Source organism: Penaeus monodon, chromosome 2 (assembly GCF_015228065.2).
Source record: "Penaeus monodon isolate SGIC_2016 chromosome 2, NSTDA_Pmon_1, whole genome shotgun sequence".
Taxonomy (NCBI): Eukaryota; Metazoa; Arthropoda; class Malacostraca; order Decapoda; family Penaeidae; genus Penaeus; species Penaeus monodon.
Genome location: NC_051387.1, coordinates 51,890,936 through 51,912,690, shown reverse-complemented (window position 1 = coordinate 51,912,690; position 21,755 = coordinate 51,890,936). Strand labels below are relative to the sequence as shown.

At 30.6% G+C, this 21,755-nt stretch overlaps 1 protein-coding gene across 1 annotated transcript; it reads right to left on the bottom strand.

Annotated features, from left to right (window-relative positions):
* Positions 1-7,639: 7,639 nt before the first annotated feature.
* LOC119579195 (vacuolar protein sorting-associated protein 4A-like) lies at positions 7,640-13,617 on the bottom strand. Its single transcript, XM_037926892.1, is given in 10 exon segments — positions 7,640-9,120; positions 9,123-9,147; positions 9,851-10,079; positions 10,607-10,849; positions 11,390-11,401; positions 11,616-11,723; positions 12,292-12,372; positions 12,549-12,661; positions 13,139-13,195; positions 13,609-13,617. Coding segments are annotated over 10 exon segments (948 nt in total). The 3' UTR covers positions 7,640-9,049.
* Positions 13,618-21,755: the final 8,138 nt, after the last annotated feature.

Below are 21,755 nucleotides of genomic sequence, written 5' to 3'. Positions count from 1 at the left end.
GTTGCCAAATGAATGTCCAGTTGCTTGCTCTATGATATAGATAAAGAAGTGTTACTACATTGAAAAGCACGTAATTCTTTACCCGAAAGACCCTAACAAGGACTTCTTTTACTTAAATCCTTGGGTAAACTCAATCAGCCCCAAAGAAATCCTTATATAACCTTATGTAAATAATTAGCAAATTAAAGTTACTTTGCTAATCAACCCAAAATGCATACACATTTTAAATGTATGCTTCACTGTCTAACTTGTGACAGTTATTGTTGTTGTAGGAAATGTGGACTTGTCTGCTGCCTGTTACTTTATTGTGTGTGCAGGTGTGCTTGTGTGTGTGTTTGCATATGCATTTTGCATCCATAAATGTATGTGCTTATAAACACATAAAACAATCTGTGATGTGATGAGAACAAGAAATTCTAGTAATGAAAAGAATTGAACCACAAAGCTAATAAAAGAAGTTTTCCTTCAGTTTCTTTAGAAGGTAAATCAAGACCATTGTGTGATACCATTTCTGACTCCTGAATTCTCAACTCCTATATTTACTTTGGACATTTCCTCATGTAGTTAATGAAGTGTGACACATGAAGACATGACAGTATGAATGACTTGCTTGTTAAATAGTTGGTGATATCAAGGATGCAAAGTCTTTTTTTTTCCCAAGATTCTTAGGGTGATCTTTGCAGGTCATGAAATTATTTTTGAATTTAGTACTTATATCCTGTCTCTTTTCCAATAGGAGCTGCTTATGATTGATTGAATGATTTTTTTTTTTCTTTTGCATTAGAAAAGTGAAGATCACTTCTTTCTCTCCTCTGAAACTTGATTTCAGTTGCACAGACTGGATACTTGCAAAAAATAAAGATTAAAGTGAGTACATGTTTATTGTTATGTCAACACATGATGAAATGTAGCATGAAATTTCTTGTCATGAACTGATGTACTTCACCGTAAATAATTATTGGTATATTTCACCTGTAATACTATTTTTTCATAATGCCTGTTATATAAAGCCACTATGGAATTTTGTAATGAGTATTATATGTAGAGAATGTTGATTAATCAAAATTTTAAGTAGTTTTAGCATTTTCTAGTAGAAATGCAGTGCTGTTTAGTTGATAAGGATTCTTTCTATTTCTTACTGTAGTTTTCTGTTTTCCAATTTACTGTTTATTTTATATAGTGTATTATTTTTATTTGAGATGACATATGTATTATCTAGAGTGAGTTTTTTCTATTGTTTTCCATAATCATAAATTTTTACACTGTAATAAAAGTATCAACATTATAGCTGTTTTGTGCATTATTGACTTTTTTGTGTTAATAAAAGAAATTGGAAACTGATCTATAAGTCTCACTTCATATTTTCCAGAATTTGAAATCAATATGTAAATTTATTGTATCATAGTATTACAGTTTTTGTTTTCTTGCCAGCTAAGATCAGAAAGCTGTTAACATTTTGAAGGAATTATTATTTTTTTCTTCATATTCAAGAGATTATGCAATAAGTTAAAACTGGCCCTGTTTTATTGTTACTGTCTTGAAAATTCAGAGCACAGTTTGTTATATTTTGTAATAATATTTTTCATATGTAGAGGAATGCCTTTAACATTATACATATTTGATGATGCTATAGATGCATTACTACAAAGCTTATGTGAACTGAAGACTGTATAATCATACTTTAATGTAGCATACTGAGACCTTTGTCTACTGTCAGCTGTTGTAAAATAATTAATATACAGGCCATTCCACCTCTAAGTTTTCCACTTAGCCATTGTATAAACCCCATAGTTTCAACTCTTGCACCTGTGACATGGAGCCTCCTACTTGTATTACCATGTTTATTGAATACAAAAGTCAAAACTAGGTGAACTTGGAAACAGAGAGGATTGATTGCATAATCTGTTGAGGTTATAAAAGATTGTCCATAATAAGTAATGGCATATTTCATGCTAAGTAGGTTTAAATATGCACACTAATATATATCATTGCCTTTAGAGCATTAAGTATTGTAGTTGGACATTTATTAATTGATATTTAATGCCTTGTATTATGTGAACACAGAGATTCCAAATCTCATAACTGTGTTTATATAGTCTTAAGAAACTGTTTTGTAGGTTATAAATGATAGGTAAAATATCAGCTTAAAATTATAATGTTATATCTTAACATCAGCAGAATGCTGACATCCAAACTGAGAAATAAATAAATTTGAGTATGAATGAGAAGTATTTTTAAATATTTACATTTACTTGATACTCATTTAGCATGCTTGAATATATTCTTGAGTAAGGTTTCTAATTTTGTTCATCTTTTTAAAACTATTTTCACTTTAAATTCCAGTCACTCACCATTTTGTTTATACTGGTTAAACAAATAGCTGATGCATAAAATATGAATTCTACAGCTGCAATGTAGAGGAGACATTTATACTGGTGTTACATTAATAGGTATTTTGAAAATGACTGTAGTGAAGAATGCTGTTAGAGATACATTTGAGAATATTTTACAGTACATGTACTGTCTTTGTCGTATTGAAATTACGGGTAACTCAGGACAAAGGAAGCCCATGTATATGTCAACTATACCTTTGTGCATAGGTAAATGGTTGAAGATTTGATAAAGATATATTATAAAGAATATTTGAGAATAAAAGAGTGTGAAAAAAATATATATTTAGTAAACCTTCAATGATGATAGGTTTTTCCTCTAAAGCCTAGTTATTATGTGTATATATTAGTGTGTGTGTGTGTGCGTACGTGCGAGCAGGTGTGTGTGTGGGTGTGAGTGCGTGCGTGCGTGCGTGCGTGGTGTGTGTGTGTGATTGTGTGTGTAAACATATCCTTCTGTCAATGCTTTCAAAGTTATACTTGCTCCATGGTGAAAGTTGTAAAATATAGTAATTCTGCATAAAATCCATGCATTTATTGTTTTATGTATATATGTGTATGTATATATATATATATATATATATTTATACATATATATATATTTCTACATAATAATATATAATATATATATATATATATATATATATCTATATATATATATATATATATATACATAACTATATATATACATATTAATATATATACGTATGATATATATCATCATCATATATATTCAAGATAATCATTATAAACTATCAATATATATATATATATATATTTATTTCAATATATTATATATATATATTTTATTATATATATATATTATATATATAATTATTATTATTATATATCATCTATATATATATAATATCTATATATATATATATATATATATATATATATATATATATATATATATATAGTATATATATATATATATCTATATATATAAAATATATATTTTTATTATATTTTATATATATATATAAAAATATATTAATTATCTATATATTTTTATATATATTTATATACTATAATAATATATCTATATAATATATTATATATATATTAATATAATATATATATATATATATATATATAAAATTTATTACTATATATATATATATATATATACATACACATATATACATAAAACAATAACGGTATGGATTTTATGCAGAATTACTATATTTTACAACTTTCACAATGGAGCAAGTATAACTCTGAAAGCATTGACAGAAGGATATGTTTACACACACACACGCACGCACGCACGCACGCACGCACGCACGCACTCACACCCACACACACACCTGCTCGCACGTACGCACACACACACACACTAATATATACACATAATAACTAGGCTTTAGAGGAAAAACCTATCATCATTGAAGGTTTACTAAATATATATTTTTTTCACACTCTTTTATTCTCAAATATTCTTTATAATATATCTTTATCAAATCTTCAACCATTTACCTATGCACAAAGGTATAGTTGACATATACATGGGCTTCCTTTGTCCTGAGTTACCCGTAATTTCAATACGACAAAGACAGTACATGTACTGTAAAATATTCTCAAATGTATCTCTAACAGCATTCTTCACTACAGTCATTTTCAAAATACCTATTAATGTAACACCAGTATAAATGTCTCCTCTACATTGCAGCTGTAGAATTCATATTTTATGCATCAGCTATTTGTTTAACCAGTATAAACAAAATGGTGAGTGACTGGAATTTAAAGTGAAAATAGTTTTAAAAAGATGAACAAAATTAGAAACCTTACTCAAGAATATATTCAAGCATGCTAAATGAGTATCAAGTAAATGTAAATATTTAAAAATACTTCTCATTCATACTCAAATTTATTTATTTCTCAGTTTGGATGTCAGCATTCTGCTGATGTTAAGATATAACATGAAATAAAAACTTTATAATTTTAAGCTGATATTTTACCTATCATTTATAACCTACAAAACAGTTTCTTAAGACTATATAAACACAGTTATGAGATTTGGAATCTCTGTGTTCACATAATACAAGGCATTAAATATCAATTAATAAATGTCCAACTACAATACTTAATGCTCTAAAGGCAATGATATATATTAGTGTGCATATTTAAACCTACTTAGCATGAAATATGCCATTACTCATTATGGACTATCTTTTATAACCTCAACAGATTATGCAATCAATCCTCTCTGTTTCCAAGTTCACCTAGTTTTGACTTTTGTATTCAATAAACATGGTAATACAAGTAGGAGGCTCCATGTCACAGGTGCAAGAGTTGAAACTATGGGGTTTATACAATGGCTAAGTGGAAAACTTAGAGGTGGAATGGCCTGTATATTAATTATTTTACAACAGCTGACAGTAGACAAAGGTCTCAGTATGCTACATTAAAGTATGATTATACAGTCTTCAGTTCACATAAGCTTTGTAGTAATGCATCTATAGCATCATCAAATATGTATAATGTTAAAGGCATTCCTCTACATATGAAAAATATTATTACAAAATATAACAAACTGTGCTCTGAATTTTCAAGACAGTAACAATAAAACAGGGCCAGTTTTAACTTATTGCATAATCTCTTGAATATGAAGAAAAAAAAATTAATTCCTTCAAAATGTTAACAGCTTTCTGATCTTAGCTGGCAAGAAAACAAAAACTGTAATACTATGATACAATAAATTTACATATTGATTTCAAATTCTGGAAAATATGAAGTGAGACTTATAGATCAGTTTCCAATTTCTTTTATTAACACAAAAAAGTCAATAATGCACAAAACAGCTATAATGTTGATACTTTTATTACAGTGTAAAAATTTATGATTATGGAAAACAATAGAAAAAACTCACTCTAGATAATACATATGTCATCTCAAATAAAAATAATACACTATATAAAATAAACAGTAAATTGGAAAACAGAAAACTACAGTAAGAAATAGAAAGAATCCTTATCAACTAAACAGCACTGCATTTCTACTAGAAAATGCTAAAACTACTTAAAATTTTGATTAATCAACATTCTCTACATATAATACTCATTACAAAATTCCATAGTGGCTTTATATAACAGGCATTATGAAAAAATAGTATTACAGGTGAAATATACCAATAATTATTTACGGTGAAGTACATCAGTTCATGACAAGAAATTTCATGCTACATTTCATCATGTGTTGACATAACAATAAACATGTACTCACTTTAATCTTTATTTTTTGCAAGTATCCAGTCTGTGCAACTGAAATCGAGTTTCAGAGGAGAGAAAGAAGTGATCTTCACTTTTCTAATGCAAAAGGAAAAAAAAATCATTCAATCAATCATAAGCAGCTCCTATTGGAAAAGAGACAGGATATAAGTACTAAATTCAAAAATAATTTCATGACCTGCAAAGATCACCCTAAGAATCTTGGGAAAAAAAAGACTTTGCATCCTTGATATCACCAACTATTTAACAAGCAAGTCATTCATACTGTCATGTCTTCATGTGTCACACTTCATTAACTACATGAGGAAATGTCCAAAGTAAATATAGGAGTTGAGAATTCAGGAGTCAGAAATGGTATCACACAATGGTCTTGATTTACCTTCTAAAGAAACTGAAGGAAAACTTCTTTTATTAGCTTTGTGGTTCAATTCTTTTCATTACTAGAATTTCTTTGTTCTCATCACATCACAGATTGTTTTATGTGTTTATAAGCACATACATTTATGGATGCAAAATGCATATGCAAACACACACACAAGCACACCTGCACACACAATAAAGTCACAGGCAGCAGACAGGTCCACATTTCCTACAACAATAATAACTGTCACAAGTTAGACAGTGAAGCATACATTTAAAATGTGTATGCATTTTGGGTTGATTAGCAAAGTAACTTTAATTTGCTAATTATTTACATAAGGTTATATAAGGATTTCTTTGGGACTGATTGAGTTTACCCAAGGATTTAAGTAAAAGAAGTCCTTGTTAGGGTCTTTCGGGTAAAGAATTACGTGCTTTTCAATGTAGTAACACTTCTTTATCTATATCATAGAGCAAGCAACTGGACATTCATTTGGCAACACTTGGCTTAGATTTTAGTATTCACATACATTATTATAGTCTAGATTGACTGTGATACAGAATAGTAATAACTAAGAATTACCTCATTCTTTTCTGAAACTTTGATAAAGAAGAAATGAGCAGGACAGAATGTATATTTTTGTGTAGGTTTCAAATTATTTTTGTCTGCAGGTTATTCTTTAAAATAATTTGGCCAATTGTTAAGGATGGTATGCAGAGCAATATTATGGAGGCTTAAAATTAAATTCTCTGAATGCATACAGCAGACTGTCACTTGATTCATTAAGGAAGTACTTGATCTTGGTTGTATTTTTCATCCATGGAGAAAAAAATACACCATAAGCAATACATAATGATGCATTTTTTCATTTACAAAAGAGTATAATGTATAGTGTATTTACGTTTGTCAGATATATAAGAACAAATTTAAAATACCTTTTAAAATATTGAAGTGAGCATGTCCATATCATATTTAAGCAAACATCTGTGTCACCAGTTACAAGTTACATGGCTGAGATGCATGGTTACCTTTGTTATGTCCATGTATCTTAGAATACATGTCTGTGTAGCTGTAGACAGAAAGATGAGCATACTGCTATTTTCAATATCATTAGGGGTATTCCTGACATCAAGCATAAAAGGTCTTGCAGTTCTCCTTTCTTTCTCATTTTCTAGCATCTAGTTTTTGTTGTAATGGTGACACCGAATACTTAAAAGACAAGACATTACATCCCTCATGGTACAGCATAAACATAACATACAAAAAATCAGGTGTCTCTTTAGTGTCCTAACTCTGGAAGTGTATGCTCACTGTGGTTGGGTTTTGGTGTGAAGCTCAAAAGAAAACACAAAGGTAGACAGAAACATACAAACACATACACACATACACTGACCAATTCTGAATGTACTCATTCATCACTAGTTCTTCAAAAAAAATACAAGTACTTTAAACATTGGATGTCTAAGAACAACTACAAAACTTGCAGTATTTCAGCTAGTACTGAAAATCTGGAATTTGAAAACTACAATTCCTTCAGCTGAACTACAGTGGGTAGAACATTTTCAAAAGTTATGGTTTGGTCATTCCTTGTCATCATGTAGAGTTCTCTTTTTTCTTGTTCTAAAAGTTTTACTGTAACAATGATTACAACCAGCTAGTCTTTGTCATTTTTATTTAACCATAGTTACATAAACATTTTCTTTAAATTCTCTTATTCATATACATTTTTGTGTTATGAAATAACAAGCATCTCTTGTTCATCACACAAGCTACCCTAACCACTGGTAAATAAGACCTACAGTAATATTGGTGGGTCACCTAAACATAGAGCCTAGCTGAAATACTGCTATATACAAGTTAAGTAATTATGGAAACTGTAAAGAATTGAACTGAAAGCGCTAATTTTAGTGACCCACTTGCTCTGCATTCCTACAAATAATCACTTATGACATAATGATGGTCTTGCATATAAAATTACCTACTGATGAGATGTACATAAAAATAAAACTAATATTACCTACAGAAAACATGTAAACACTTCTATTCATTGACTTTATTTAAGTTCTTTTCTTTTTCTTTGTCAAAGAAATCACACAGAAAAGTAAAAATCTTTACATAACCATCAAGATAAATATCACATACCCTTCACTTACTACAATTTCACTTGTTTCTCCTCAGTCAGGAAGATACATAAAAAAATACATAAAATGGGAAAAATTAATAATAATCAATGGGAACTAAACTAAGACCATCATTGAACAACCCTGATATAATTTTTTTCTTTTTTCTTTTTTTTTTTTTTACTTATTACTGAATCAACAAGAGCATGTCTGTTATAAGACTAAATTGTTAAGATACATACAAATATACAAGCAATTATGAGATGATTATGTTTGTAATTAACCTGACACTTTAATTTTCCATCCAAAGAGGTAAATGAACTTTGTAAAATAATAATAAAAAACGAGGTCTATTTGTGTAGTGTTTTTTATGTGAGTATGCGAGTATGAACTAGTGAAATAAAATAAACCAGGAAGAAACCTTAGATAAAAAATAAGAAAGACAGAAAGAAAAAAGTAAGAGTCTATAAAATGTGATGTATGTTGCCAATGTATGCCCAATAAACATGTTGATTATCCAGTATTAATAATAAGAGAAAAACAGTTAGAATAATAAAACAAACTAATGTAAACACACAAAACATTAAAATCCTAACATGAATGAATATATCATCTTTATAATGCAAAATAATTTTAAAAAGGCAAATATTTAAATTCAGAAGGCTTTTGTAATGCTATCTAAGTAATAATGAATGAAAAGGTGAATATAATCATATAAACAAATTCTTATCTTTAAATAATCACTTTATTTATATCTGGATAACCAACTAATCATGTCATACTTGTACTAGATAAACTATACCTCTGTTTCAGAGAGTCTCTTGTTCAATTTAAATTTTTATGTTTTTTTTCTCCTTCTCCTGGACTTTCAGTAATAATGGACGATATTCATGCAAAATGCAGAACTGGATAAAAAGATATTATATTTCTCAAGACACACAACACCTAACCCTCTTGTCCCAAACTCTTCTGTAAACTGCGAAGCTTGTCCAGGTCAGCTTGGTTTACTGAAGGTTGCAGTCATTAAGCACTTTCATATCAGCCTGGTGAGATTAGAGAGACAAAGGTGATTAATTGTTTAGTACTATATTACATTAGTCTCATCTCAAATATCAAGATATATAAATAAATTATAATATTATATTCCATTTATATCCTAATAACATGAAAATATGTTATTTCATTTCATTTATATTTTCTACATAACTTATTTTAAAAGTTTGTCTAACTGAATGCATGCAGAAGGTTCTGGAACTTTATATTAAATATTCTTAGACTAGAAAACAAGTTCATTATATTATTTTCCATGTTAATAAACAATAACTTTTTTTCATATATCAATATTGTTTGCATGTACCAGTAAAATAATATAATCCACAATCATCGATGCAAATGCATTTTTTTTCATTTCTTTTTATTATTTTCTCTGCTCTTTGTTCCCCAGCCCAATTTTTGTCATCATGAACCTAAGATTTTGCATAAAATTAAAACTTTTGTTATATATGCAGATTAGCACCTAATATATTAAATGTTATTTTTTTTAATTCATAAACTATCATATGAATGAAATTCAAGAAAATATGCTTTTCCTGGTAAAAGATAAAAATGAGTATCAAAGCCTATAGAAGATTGTGATGTGAAACCATATCTAGATCATTAGTAATAAATAAAGTTACTCTAAATCATATCTCGAGTTTAAGTGTAATAAAAAATCAACTACTTTACAAAAAAAAAAAAAAAACTTACCATAGTCACTTCAGGTTCATATAACTTGTCACTGGGCACCTGTTCCCAAGTCATCTCAAAAGCTTGTGGATCACCCGGGGAACAGGGCATTAGGTAATCGTGAACAACAACATTGGGGTCGTCACGGGAGCGCCCTGAGACCTTTTTGAAGTGGGTTGCTGTCTGGACTTTGCGCACTGGCTGCATCAAGGCATCACGCACAACAATGCTGATATCTGCACCTGAGAATCTATTGGGAAAGAGTTTTTAGTTTTACATTTTCTATATATTCCTTTTTGTTTTGCATTTTTAAAAATTTTATTGCACAGGAGGAGGATGTGAAGGTAGTGGAAAACAAAGAAAAAAGAATAAGAAAAGATTAAGATGGTAAAGGTAGAGATAGAGGAGGAGGAGGAGGAGGAGGAGGAGGAGATGATGATTGATGATGATGATGATGATGATGTATGATGATGATGATGATGATGATGATGATGGATGATGGATGATGATGGATGATGATGGATGATGATGGATGATGATGGATGATGATGATGGATGATGATGATGGATGATGATGATGGATGATGATGATAATGACTGAGGATGATTGATGATGATGATGCAGAGAAGTAGGCTGAAAATATGAATGAGAAGATAGAGAAGCAGAAGACAAAAGGAGACAGAGTAAGGAAACAATGATATGGCTGCAGAGAAACAGAGTCAACACAAAATGAAAGTAAGTACTCGTTGACAAATACAATAACATTTTGAACTCACCCTTCTGTGACTTGACCTAAATAGTCAAAGTCTTCGTTTGCGAGACAATGAGGTGTGTCTCCCAGATTGAGCATGAACATGTTCTTGCGAGCATGTTTCTCTGGCAGCGGGATGTAGATTCTCTTCTCAAACCTTCTCCTGATAGCAGAGTCAAGTGTCCATGGGATGTTTGTAGCACCCAAAACTAACACACCATCATTCTGATTTCCAACCCCTGTGAGACAAATGTTCTTTTTTGTTTTACTTTTTCCCTTTGGGGTTTTAAAATTTTTTTTACTTTTTGGGGTTTAAATTTGCCATTCTCTTTATATGTAATATATGTAGCAATGGGGAAATTTATCTACCCTTTCCCCAATAATTTGTTCTTTGTCCCTTTTACATACCCTTCTAAAAAAACCTACTTTTTTTTTCCTTACCTGAGAATATAATGAAGATATTACGAAAAAATTTTTTTAAAGGGTAAAAAATAATGAACATCTTCCATAAAGACATACAAAGGCATACCCCTTCTTAAACAAACAGCACCACCCTGCATCTGCACAAAGGAACTCTGTTTTTAAATTCTACGAGCAAATTCGATTCCTTTCGGGATCTTGGGGAAACACGTGAATCCCTTCAATCAATAAGATAGGGGAAGGGCTTCTTTTCACGACCCTTGCGAAAAAAGTTTTCCCCTGTTGCCCCTTGCTCCCCCCATCCATTTGGGATCAGATCAGCTGATGAGCACTGAAGAATGTAGATTTGTTGGTTCTGTGGCAACTGTTTTGGGGCCAAAGGGCTTACCCGTACCGGGGGCTGCAGCCGAAAAATACAAAAATTTAATTAGGTGGGTATACAATACAGCAACCATTGTCCTTAGAGGAAAAAAAAATTTAAAACCCAAGGGTTTCCATCATTCTGGGTGTGTGTACACACTATGACCCAAAAAATTCCTGAAAAAAAAAAGGGAAAAAAAAGAAGAAAAAAAAAAATGCAAAAGGGGAACACTGTTGTTTTCCCCAAAATTTACATCAAGAGCCCGTGCCAAAATTTAACCCCTGCCCAAAGACTCAACTTCTTACCCCCCAAAAAACAAAATGCCCCTCCATGCTTGTCTCTTTCCTGTGAAAAGTGTGGGCTTAAGGGGAAAATTACAGGGTTCCCTTTAGGGGTCTTTTTGGGTCCCCCCAAGGGCCCGCCCCAAACATCCCAGCGGAAAGGTTTGGGGTTTTTTCAGCCCCCAATCGCTCCCTTTCCGCCGTGACTCCCCTCTTCTTTTTTTGCCGGGTCTGACTCTTCTCTGAAACTGGGGTCCTTTTCTGGGTTCTTCTTTCTGGTTACGTTTTAATACTTTAATGATGACTGATGAAGCGATGCAACAAAAAAAAATTTTTTTTATAAAACCCTTTGATTTATGATGATTAAAAATTGATCAAAAGGGGGAAAAAAACGAAATAATCATAAAAAAATTTAAATTTCCTGACTTTCCTCCCCCAAATCAATCAAGCATGGCTGACCCAAAAGAAAACCCCTCTTAATGGGGAAAGTTTATATTAGTCATTACCAATACTGGTACCTTAATAATAAAAATTTCCTTTCCCCAAATTTTAGACTGCCCTTAACCCCACTGGAAAACCAGCCCTTTTCTGCTTCTTCTTTTTTCCCAGATGTTCTTTAAGCTTCTCAGTCGTTTTGGTATTCTTTGCCTTGGCACAAAGGGTCCTTTGCCGTTCATTAAAGGAAACCTCATCCAATGTTTGGGGTCGTTAATGTGTGACACGATAAACCTTGAAACATAACAACAAAATATGAAGAGATTAGCCACTTACTCACTCTATGCCAGATACTGATTATGCAATTTTATAAAAATTTGTCTTGCAATGTCTCAAAAGATGCTCCTAATATTTCAGTAAGATCTATCACCATGCAGTGGGAAAATACTTGACACAACACAAATACTCACATTTCATAGCATGAAGGAAATTTTCCCACGGCTGATTCATACAGCCTAAAAGCCTCTGCATAATTATTGCTTTTGTCTTCTTCTGTGGTTTTTGTTACTAGCTCGATCGCTTTCTGGAAAATAAAACAAATACAGTTTACAATACTAATTAATCTTAAAATATGAAACATCCTCAACTATTACAGACCTGGAACTCTCCAGATACAAGAACTTATTAATAAATAGGCCAGGGGAAAATGAAAGAGAGAGAGAGAGAAAAAAAACTATACTAAATATTAGGTGAAAAAAGTGAAAAGACTACATAAAACATGAAAAATGGAGAGGGAGAGAGAGAGAGAGAGAGAGAGAGAGAGAAGAGAGAGAGAGAGAAGAGAGAGAGAGAGAGAGAGAGGGGAGAGAGAGAGAGAGAGAGAGAGAGAGAAAAAAAAAAAAAAAAAAAAGGAAAAAAAAGGAAGAAAACATTGTGCAAATATACAATGCCATAATAAACCACAAAACAAGAGGAGAGAAAAGGGAAAGAAAGATAAAGAGAGAGGAAGGAAGAAACCTTTCAATTCCTTCTTTAGGAAAACCAAACCATGTTGCGCTACGAATGACAGTCCCTTGACACACTCAATGTCACCCAAGAGGTTTTTTTGACCCACAACCTTAAATGGACAATGCACAGGAAAGTAACTTTAGATATTGCAAGTAATATCCACATGGTAACTCAAATTTGGCTAAGCAGTGATTTAAAAAATTGAATAAAGAGATTTAATAACTCCCTAATATGCAAATATATTTACATATTACATTACAATTATTTTTTTCAAATGAACAAAAGCCATACATAATCTTAAAAAATCAAAAGGAATACTCTCTCACTACCATAATTAGGTTATATAATCACTACCTTTTGATATTGTTGTAAATGTAATATCAAATTATATTTACAGCATTTCCTTCAGCATTTTTTAAAAAATAAATAAAGAAAAAAAGAAAGAAAGAAGAAAGAAGAAATAATAAAATAACAAATAAAATTTATCTTCTGTAACAAATTTAAGTTTGTGTCAACAAATACCTTTGTCATTATGATCATATCTGATAATTAGAATAACAGACAATCCCAGTGTATACAAGGTTAACTAATAATGTTTAATGCTTATAAAAAATAATGTGCAAGACATAAAAGGTAAATTAATAAAAATAATACTCTTTACAAATTACTGTGCATCTAAGAACATTCATATGTCGTTCCCTTTTGACCCTACACTGAACTTTTTGACAAGCATATGTTTTCTAACTTCTGTGTTAATGACTATTTTAAAAAGGGATATATTTATGTTCTATATCAGTCGTGCTTAACCATTATATTCCAATTCAAACCAATACGGATGCACATGTAAGCTGCTATACTGCCTCTTCTAATAATTTAACAAGTCCTCTAAATTTGGAATATAATTGTATAACCTTTGTAATATGATCTATGGCTTTCCTAAAACAGTTAGGTAAAGCTAAGAATAATAAGAAGAAAACTACCAAACTGGGCCTATCTAAATCATAATGGATAAATACAAATTCAATGGACAATAAGATAAAAGGGTTTTATATATTATGTAATTGTCCCTCCTCAACATAACTTCCATCAAGAGCAGATCCTCTGAGTGGTAAGAATTAACCCATCGCAGCTTTCCCGTAAAGAATAATCCAATATTCCACTAGTACATACACTAGATGCAGAAAGATACAGGGAGATTTTAAATAGCTGAGAGCAGATTAACATGTCTACTCAGAATTTTAAAAGGTTGTGACAGCTCTACTAAAGTCTCTATTTTCAAACCTTGAAGTGAAAGGACTTTGCCGAACGTAACCAGATGGAGAGCAAGAGAGAAAAGAAAGAGATAAATGGACCAAATTGGAATTACTGATTCTACCGCTTTTTCTTTCTTTAATGCAAGTGCTAATCATCAGACATTATTAAAATCTATAATCCTCACTATTATCTAAGTAAATAGATAAATAAAACAACAAAGAAAACTTTAATGGAAATAATGGCACATATTTCAGGACACACACACTGGTTTTTAAAAATAGGAATTTTTGCTTGTAAGTTACATTCTATTCAAATCCACTTGAACTTACCTGAAATGCGATGGATGGTTTATGACAATGAGTTAAACATAACAGTCAAGTATCTTATTTTGGCAAAGATCAACAACTACACTATGTATGACTGTTAAGCTAAGGCTGGGTTAGTTCCTTATGTGACAATTATTGCAAAGGAGGTCTGCAAATTAAACTTGCCAGAATATAGGGGGGTTTTACATGTTTGCTGGGAGCTGACTGGCAAAAAGACCATGCTGATTGTCATAAGGCCAATGGTGTATGTGCAGTTTCTTCAGAACATTTGCCCAAAAAACAAATAAATCCTGTCTTAAACTTTTTTTAGTTTCTATTATTTTTTGTTTACAATAATAACCTGTGACTAACTTTTCTTGTTTCTCTCTCTCTCTCTGTCTCTTTTTTTAAACACACCATGGTGAATCAACTCTAATGGGGATAATGTGCATTCCCGAAAAAAAATTTATACAGAACAATGGGCTCATCCAAATTATAGGGTGAATTTCAACCATTTGTAACTATAAATGAACAAGTGAAGCCTTTCTAACCCTACTCTGACAATGTGGCTATGGAATAAATAAGCAAATTACTAAAGGTGCAAGGGAAATTTTTGAAATCAACTTTTATTTTTAACAGAAATCCCAAAACAACTTGATAAAAAAAAAAAAAAAAAATTCATAAAACATATTCTGTCAAAATAAAACTTGCAGGTCTCCCTGGTAGAGATCATCTTGTAAAGAACCAGTTCAAGCTATTTCTTGCCAGAATATACATGGTGAAGGTCTGTTTGGGATTTGCCAGGCCCAAGCACAATGTATGGATTTCACAAGTATCATTTGATACTCTCTAAGATAATCACCCATAATAAAACCCTGAGGCATTCCATGGAATGACAAAAAAACGACATATCCTAAACAAGCACTTTCTCAGAAAAACTTTTTAAACTTCTGAATTTGAAACATGGCAACTTTGTTATTTATAGAGCTATGATAAATTTGGCCGGGGAACTGCAATTTGAAATTCACAAAAATGTAAGTGTAATTTTTTTTTATTTATTTATTATTATTATTTTTTTTTCAGAACCTGTCCTCACAGGTACACAGCAATCCTGTATACTTGAATCTTTACACAAAAAAGTGTTTAAATAATCTAAAGATCCCCCCCCCCCATCATGATTTTTAAAACAGGATTTTGCTTCTCAAATTATATTTACTAATTTTCCTGAACGTCCAATGCAATAGTGAGGCCCTTCCCTCAGCACTTTTACACTTCTTACATCTTGGCAAACAACCTCAACTACGTATATTCCGGCAAAATATATTTGGGGAAAAATTCATTTTCAGTAGAATTCTTTAGATTTACAAACTCAATGTTGCCAAGCAGAAGTGGTGGGGACTTGTTGGCTTTTGCCAGAGCATCTGTGGTGTAGAAGTCTATGGCAGATGCATGAATTTGTCATATTGGTCAGTGAAAGACAAGCCTTTACCATTGCAAGAAAAGAATGAAAGGTAAAAATCCTATAGACTAAAACTGGTTGTAAGATATCATTATCATGCATACCTAGTTGGAAAGCATATAAAATATATCAATGCAAATGTAATGAAGGGGGCATAATAAAAAACCAAGATAATCTCAGGCACTCATGAAGAAATAGAATCAAAGCACGAACAGTCCAAATTCAAAAAAAAAAGATATATGATCAAACCTTTTTCTTTTAACCAATAAAAAGTGACAGGAAATGTTCAGTAAAATTTTCAGTTTTACATTATACCATAAATAAATCCTTTAATTACTGCCAAAAAAACCTACAGCTCATAAAACCCAAAAAAAAGCAATGGGAACAAAAAATAGAAAGTATTTTAAAATGAGAGGGAAATTTTAAAAAAATAATACATATATTTTGGGTTTTTTACTGTTGAAATGAAAATTTAAATTTTTGGGTTCTTGTGGAAAAAAACACAAAAAGAAAATTTTTGGTTTGCTATAAAAAATTAATAAAAAAAAAAAAAATAAATAAAAAAAAATTTAAAATAAATAAGTAAAAAAAAAAAAATAAAAAAAAAAAAGAAGATACTTTTGGGGTTGTTATGGAAAAAATCATTGATATGATTCCCAGAAAGAAAAAAACGATAAAAACTTGTTCTTTTTTCAGTGATGAAATATCAAGATCCCGTCCCTTAAAAAAAAAAAATGTATATTATTATATAAAAATTAATATATATAATATTAAAAATTATAATAATATATATATATATATATATATATATACATCATTTAATAAGGAGGAACTGACAATGAAAATAAATGGGTATTGTAAATTGTTTTTATGCTGATAAATATATTAAGATCATGGTACATTTTTCAGTTTCCATGACCATAAGTAAAAGGAAAAACTTTGTGGAAGGGATAAAGACCAAATAAACCTTTTCTCAATAATATTACCTTTGCTATTTTGATACTAAAAATTTGTAAAAAAAGGGGTAATACTTTTAAGAAAAATAAACGGCAGTAAAAAAATCAAAAAAAAAAAGCTACCTCGCCAATACAGGTTTTAATCGCTTAGGCAAAATTAACATAAAAAATGAAAAAAATGGGTGCAACAAAACAATGCTGGAAAAACCCTAGCGCTGGAGGGAGGTCTAAACCCCCAAGTTACGAATTTTTTGGGTTTTCGTAAGAAATATTTGTGGATTTTCCAGGAATGGCTAGAGAATAGGGCCTTTCTAAACTTTTACCCATTCTTTTACTTTTTCGTCTGCAATCAAAATACCAAAGGATCCCCAAAATTAGTGTTGATAATTGAAAGAAGAAATAATAATGCTAGAGGGATGGGGTATAAAAACCAAAAAAATTACTATGATTATGAGTAAGTACAAATTTTAAAAGAAAAAGCTAAGCATACCCCTCACAATTAAATGCTTTGGAATGCAAACCAAACTAATAAAAATTTGCCCAAACTGACAAAAAAAAAATATTCCCTTATACAAAAACCCCGATTAATTTTAAAAAATAGTACTTGAGGAAATATAAAAGAACCCCAAATGCTCAAAAAACAAATTACACAAAATTCATCACAAAATCAAAAAAAAGATACTATAAATTTTTACATTTCGCTTACAATCCCCTTATACCAACGGTGAAAACTCGTCACACACGTTACCAAACAATCAAAAAAATCAAAAACCCCATGAAAATACCGGGAAAATACCGCCTCGGAAGGGTATGCCCCCAAACCCATAAAAATGAAAAAAAAAAACAAAAAGTGCTAAGAACCCCCACCCGGAAACCCGGGAACCACTCGTTTTCTCCGCGAATGATATAATTTTCCCATTCAGTGGTTTTCCCCTTTCCCCTTAAAAACACTCGGCCAATAAAAAAATCCCCTCGCCCGGTGTGAAATTTTCCCTGCAAGGCCCCTCCAGATGCCATTTTTTAAACCCCTTTCCCGGGGGGCCTCTTTTCTTAAACCCTAAAATCATACGTCGAAAGTATAAGCTTCAAAAAAATAGTAGGGTAGTGGTGTTTCCTAAAACAAAAAGTATCACTATAGAGCTTCGTTGTCATTGTGTGTTTGAACGCGTATAGGATTCGATCCTTTTTTGCTTTTCATTTGAAAAACCAAAGGGTTTTACACAAACGTCATTATGACTCCATTTCCCGTAGCTCAAGGAATTGCCAAAAAGTTATATTTTTTATAATTGTCTGGGGTTTTGCTTTTCTTTTGGGTATGGGTCTTTTAATACACTTTTTCGCTCGGGAAACGCTTTACTGTGCGACACATTTCGTAAACTTGTACTGTGAAGTTTACGCGACGGAATTTCTTTCGTCCAGGTGTTCTGTAATTGTGAATGAATTTTTTTGGAGGATAGTTGATCACATGATTGTTTCCTGGAGGAATTTGGAAGAAATTACCGAACAAAAAAAAATGAAGAAAAGGCTTTACATCTTCATCAAAGGTCTGTCCTAAAAAAATAGGAATATTTTGAACAAAAAAAGTCACTTAATTGTCATATCGACGCTTAGATTATTTTTAAAGCAGTGATGTCCCTTTAAGTTTATTTTAGAAAAAAAAAATCTTGTATTTGAGAGTTAAAGACAAAAAACCATGAAAGCGATTATACAAACCCGTCTGTAACCTTTTTATTTAGAAGAGTTTTTTAAATCAAAATTTCTTGCTTAGTGAAAAAATTCCCGGATCATCAGGAAACCCGGGAAACAGTGGGTTATAGGGAAAAACATCATTTTGAAAACGGATATATTTTTTCGTAAACTTTTTGTTTTTTTTTGGTTTTTTGGAGACTTAAAGTTAATTGTTGTTTCTTTCATCAATTATTATGATTATTATTTTTTGTTTTTCACAATTTTTTTTAGTTGTTTTTTATCTTTTTTTATCTTTTTTTCACAAGCTTTATTTTTCATAAATTTCAATTTGGCCAAGCAATTATTTCAAAATTTTTTTTTTATTTTATTGGGTTGTCCCTTTTTTTCATTTTCATAAAAAACTTAAAAGTTAAAATATTATTGTTATTACCATTGTCTAAATATTTAATATCAATTTTTTGTTATGTTTTTCATTGCTTGTTTTCTATAACTAATATATTGATCATTGTTATTTCATTATCATCAAATTATTACTGTTTTTTAATTTTTCCCCTTTCTATTACTACATCATTACCATTTTTTTTCCCATTATTATTATTATCTTCTTTTTTTTTCTTATTTTTTAGTGGGTTTTTATGTTACATTATTATTACACTACTATCCTCATTATCATTTTTTTTCTATTATTTACTAAATATAAAGATGAAGTTTTATTTTATTTCGACTACTCGGTTACTGTTATATTTTTATCATTTATCTTTTTCTTTCGTATTTTTATTTTTTTATTTAAAATTCCCTTTTCATCAGACCACACCATCATCATCACACCCTTTACCGCCCCTGTCACTACCCTATCATCATCATCGTTACCATATTACTCCCACCACCCCTTTTCTTCTCCACAACCTACATGGCCACTGCAATCTCCTTATATTTTTTCTTTTATGTTCACGGTCTGAGATAATTCCATTTATTTTTTATATTTGTTTTTTTTACTCTACAACGTTTTGCGGGTTTTGTTTTTAGTTACCACCATCTTCACGTATTCTGTCTAGTTTTTGATCAAAACTCCTTTTGTTAAACCCCCAAAAAAAAAAAAACAGTTCTGTTATTTTTGTTTTTTCTGAATTTTTGCACCAATTTTCTACATTTATATTTTTTTTATTTTTTTTTTTTTTATTCCGAAATCGGAAAATTTTCAACTTATATTCCAAACAATTATCAAAATTTTATTGTTATTGTTTTTTTGTAGGGTATTCTACCATGGTTTTTTTTTTTATTTTATTTTTAAAAATTGTGTTCTTATGATTTATTTTCCCGAAAAAAAAGAACTTTTAAATTCCTTTAGAAACATTCAACATTTTTCACTCCCGCGAACCAGATATGGGCCTTGAGCAGAAAAAGGAAAAAAAAACCCACACTTTCACTTCAGGTTGCAGGGGGGTGGGTTTCGTCTTTTCCAGATACTTTCTCTTCAAGAAGTGATGCATGCCCCTTTTTTTTAGAGAGGTAATTGTGTGTGTGGCGCCCCCCCCCCACACACATAAAACCCCCGTAATTTCAGCACCCCCTTTACATATCTTAAAAAGTTTATATATTATATATGCATGTGTTGCATATTTAAATATAATGTAACTAGACATATCATGCATACACAACAAAAATGAAACGGTGGTACGAAAGAAAGGGAAAAAACTAATCGAAAATTTCCCACTCATCTATTTCTTTTTTTACATTGACAAAAACCTCCACTCGTTCGAAATTTTTTTGTCAGTTTCATTGGTCTTTTAATCCTTTTATGTTTGCGTTCCACACACACCCCACACACACGAATATAAAATTATATATAATATATTTTTTTATATAATATTATATATACTTTAAAGATATATACAGTGTGTTGTAGTGGTGCGTGTGCATATGTCAGGACAACAGCAAAACAAAAATAATGATGATAATAATCTAAAAATAAGACCATAAAAAAATGATAATTTTATAATAATAACAATGAAAATGATAATTTAGTAATTTATATTCATATATAACAGAATATAATGAAAATAGTAGTAATAAACCTTAAATTTTACTGTAAATTGATGAAAAGTGAAAAAACATAACAAATTCAGAGGTGGGTAATTTTAATTAGTACATCTATTTTTTCAAAAAAAATTTCATCACGTGTGAAATTATACTAAAGTGATTTGGGGGTTTTTCAATGAGCGGGGGGGAGTTGACGCATTTGGGGGTTTAATCAAAAACTTATTTTTTGTGTTCTTTTTATTTCGAGATGTTTTTAAACGAAAAATTTTTGAGACCACATAAAACTTTAAAAAAATGATGATTGTGATAATAATAAAAAAATAAAAATAATAAAATAAAATAATAATTGTATGATATTACAACACTCGCTAAACACCCTTTTGTTTTCTCTAACCCCTTACAGAAACATTACATTCCCCAAAAAAAATGATGGAATTTGGGGTTAAAGGAAAAATTTGAGTGAAATTTTACAGGGTTTGTAAAAAAAATTACACCATTTTCCCCAAATATACCTTTCTTTTTTTTCCTGTTGCAAGGGGTGTGGCCTTTACACAGATCCCATAAAATGTTTTTTTTTTTTTTTTTTTTTTTTTTTCTCGCGTGAACAGAAAGGCAAGGTGATAAAGCCAAGGGTACTCTAACTGCATCCCAATATGCTGGAAAAAAACAAAAAAAAAAAATAATAAAAAAATAAAAAAATAAAATTAATTCAATAGTAACTTTAAAAGCATTACGTTTTATTTTTAGATTTGTTTTGTCCCAACAATGTTTCCAAAAAGGGGCGAATGAGCTTAACATTTTACAAAAATTTCCCCAGAAGAATTTAGTCGAATTTTAAAGGTTCACTTTGGGGAACCACTTTCCCTTCTTAAGGCCCGGGAAATAAAACACTTAGTTAATCATTAGTTTTTTCGATCTACTTGACCAAAGAGTTGCTAAAGAAGATAATTTGATAATATAATACTA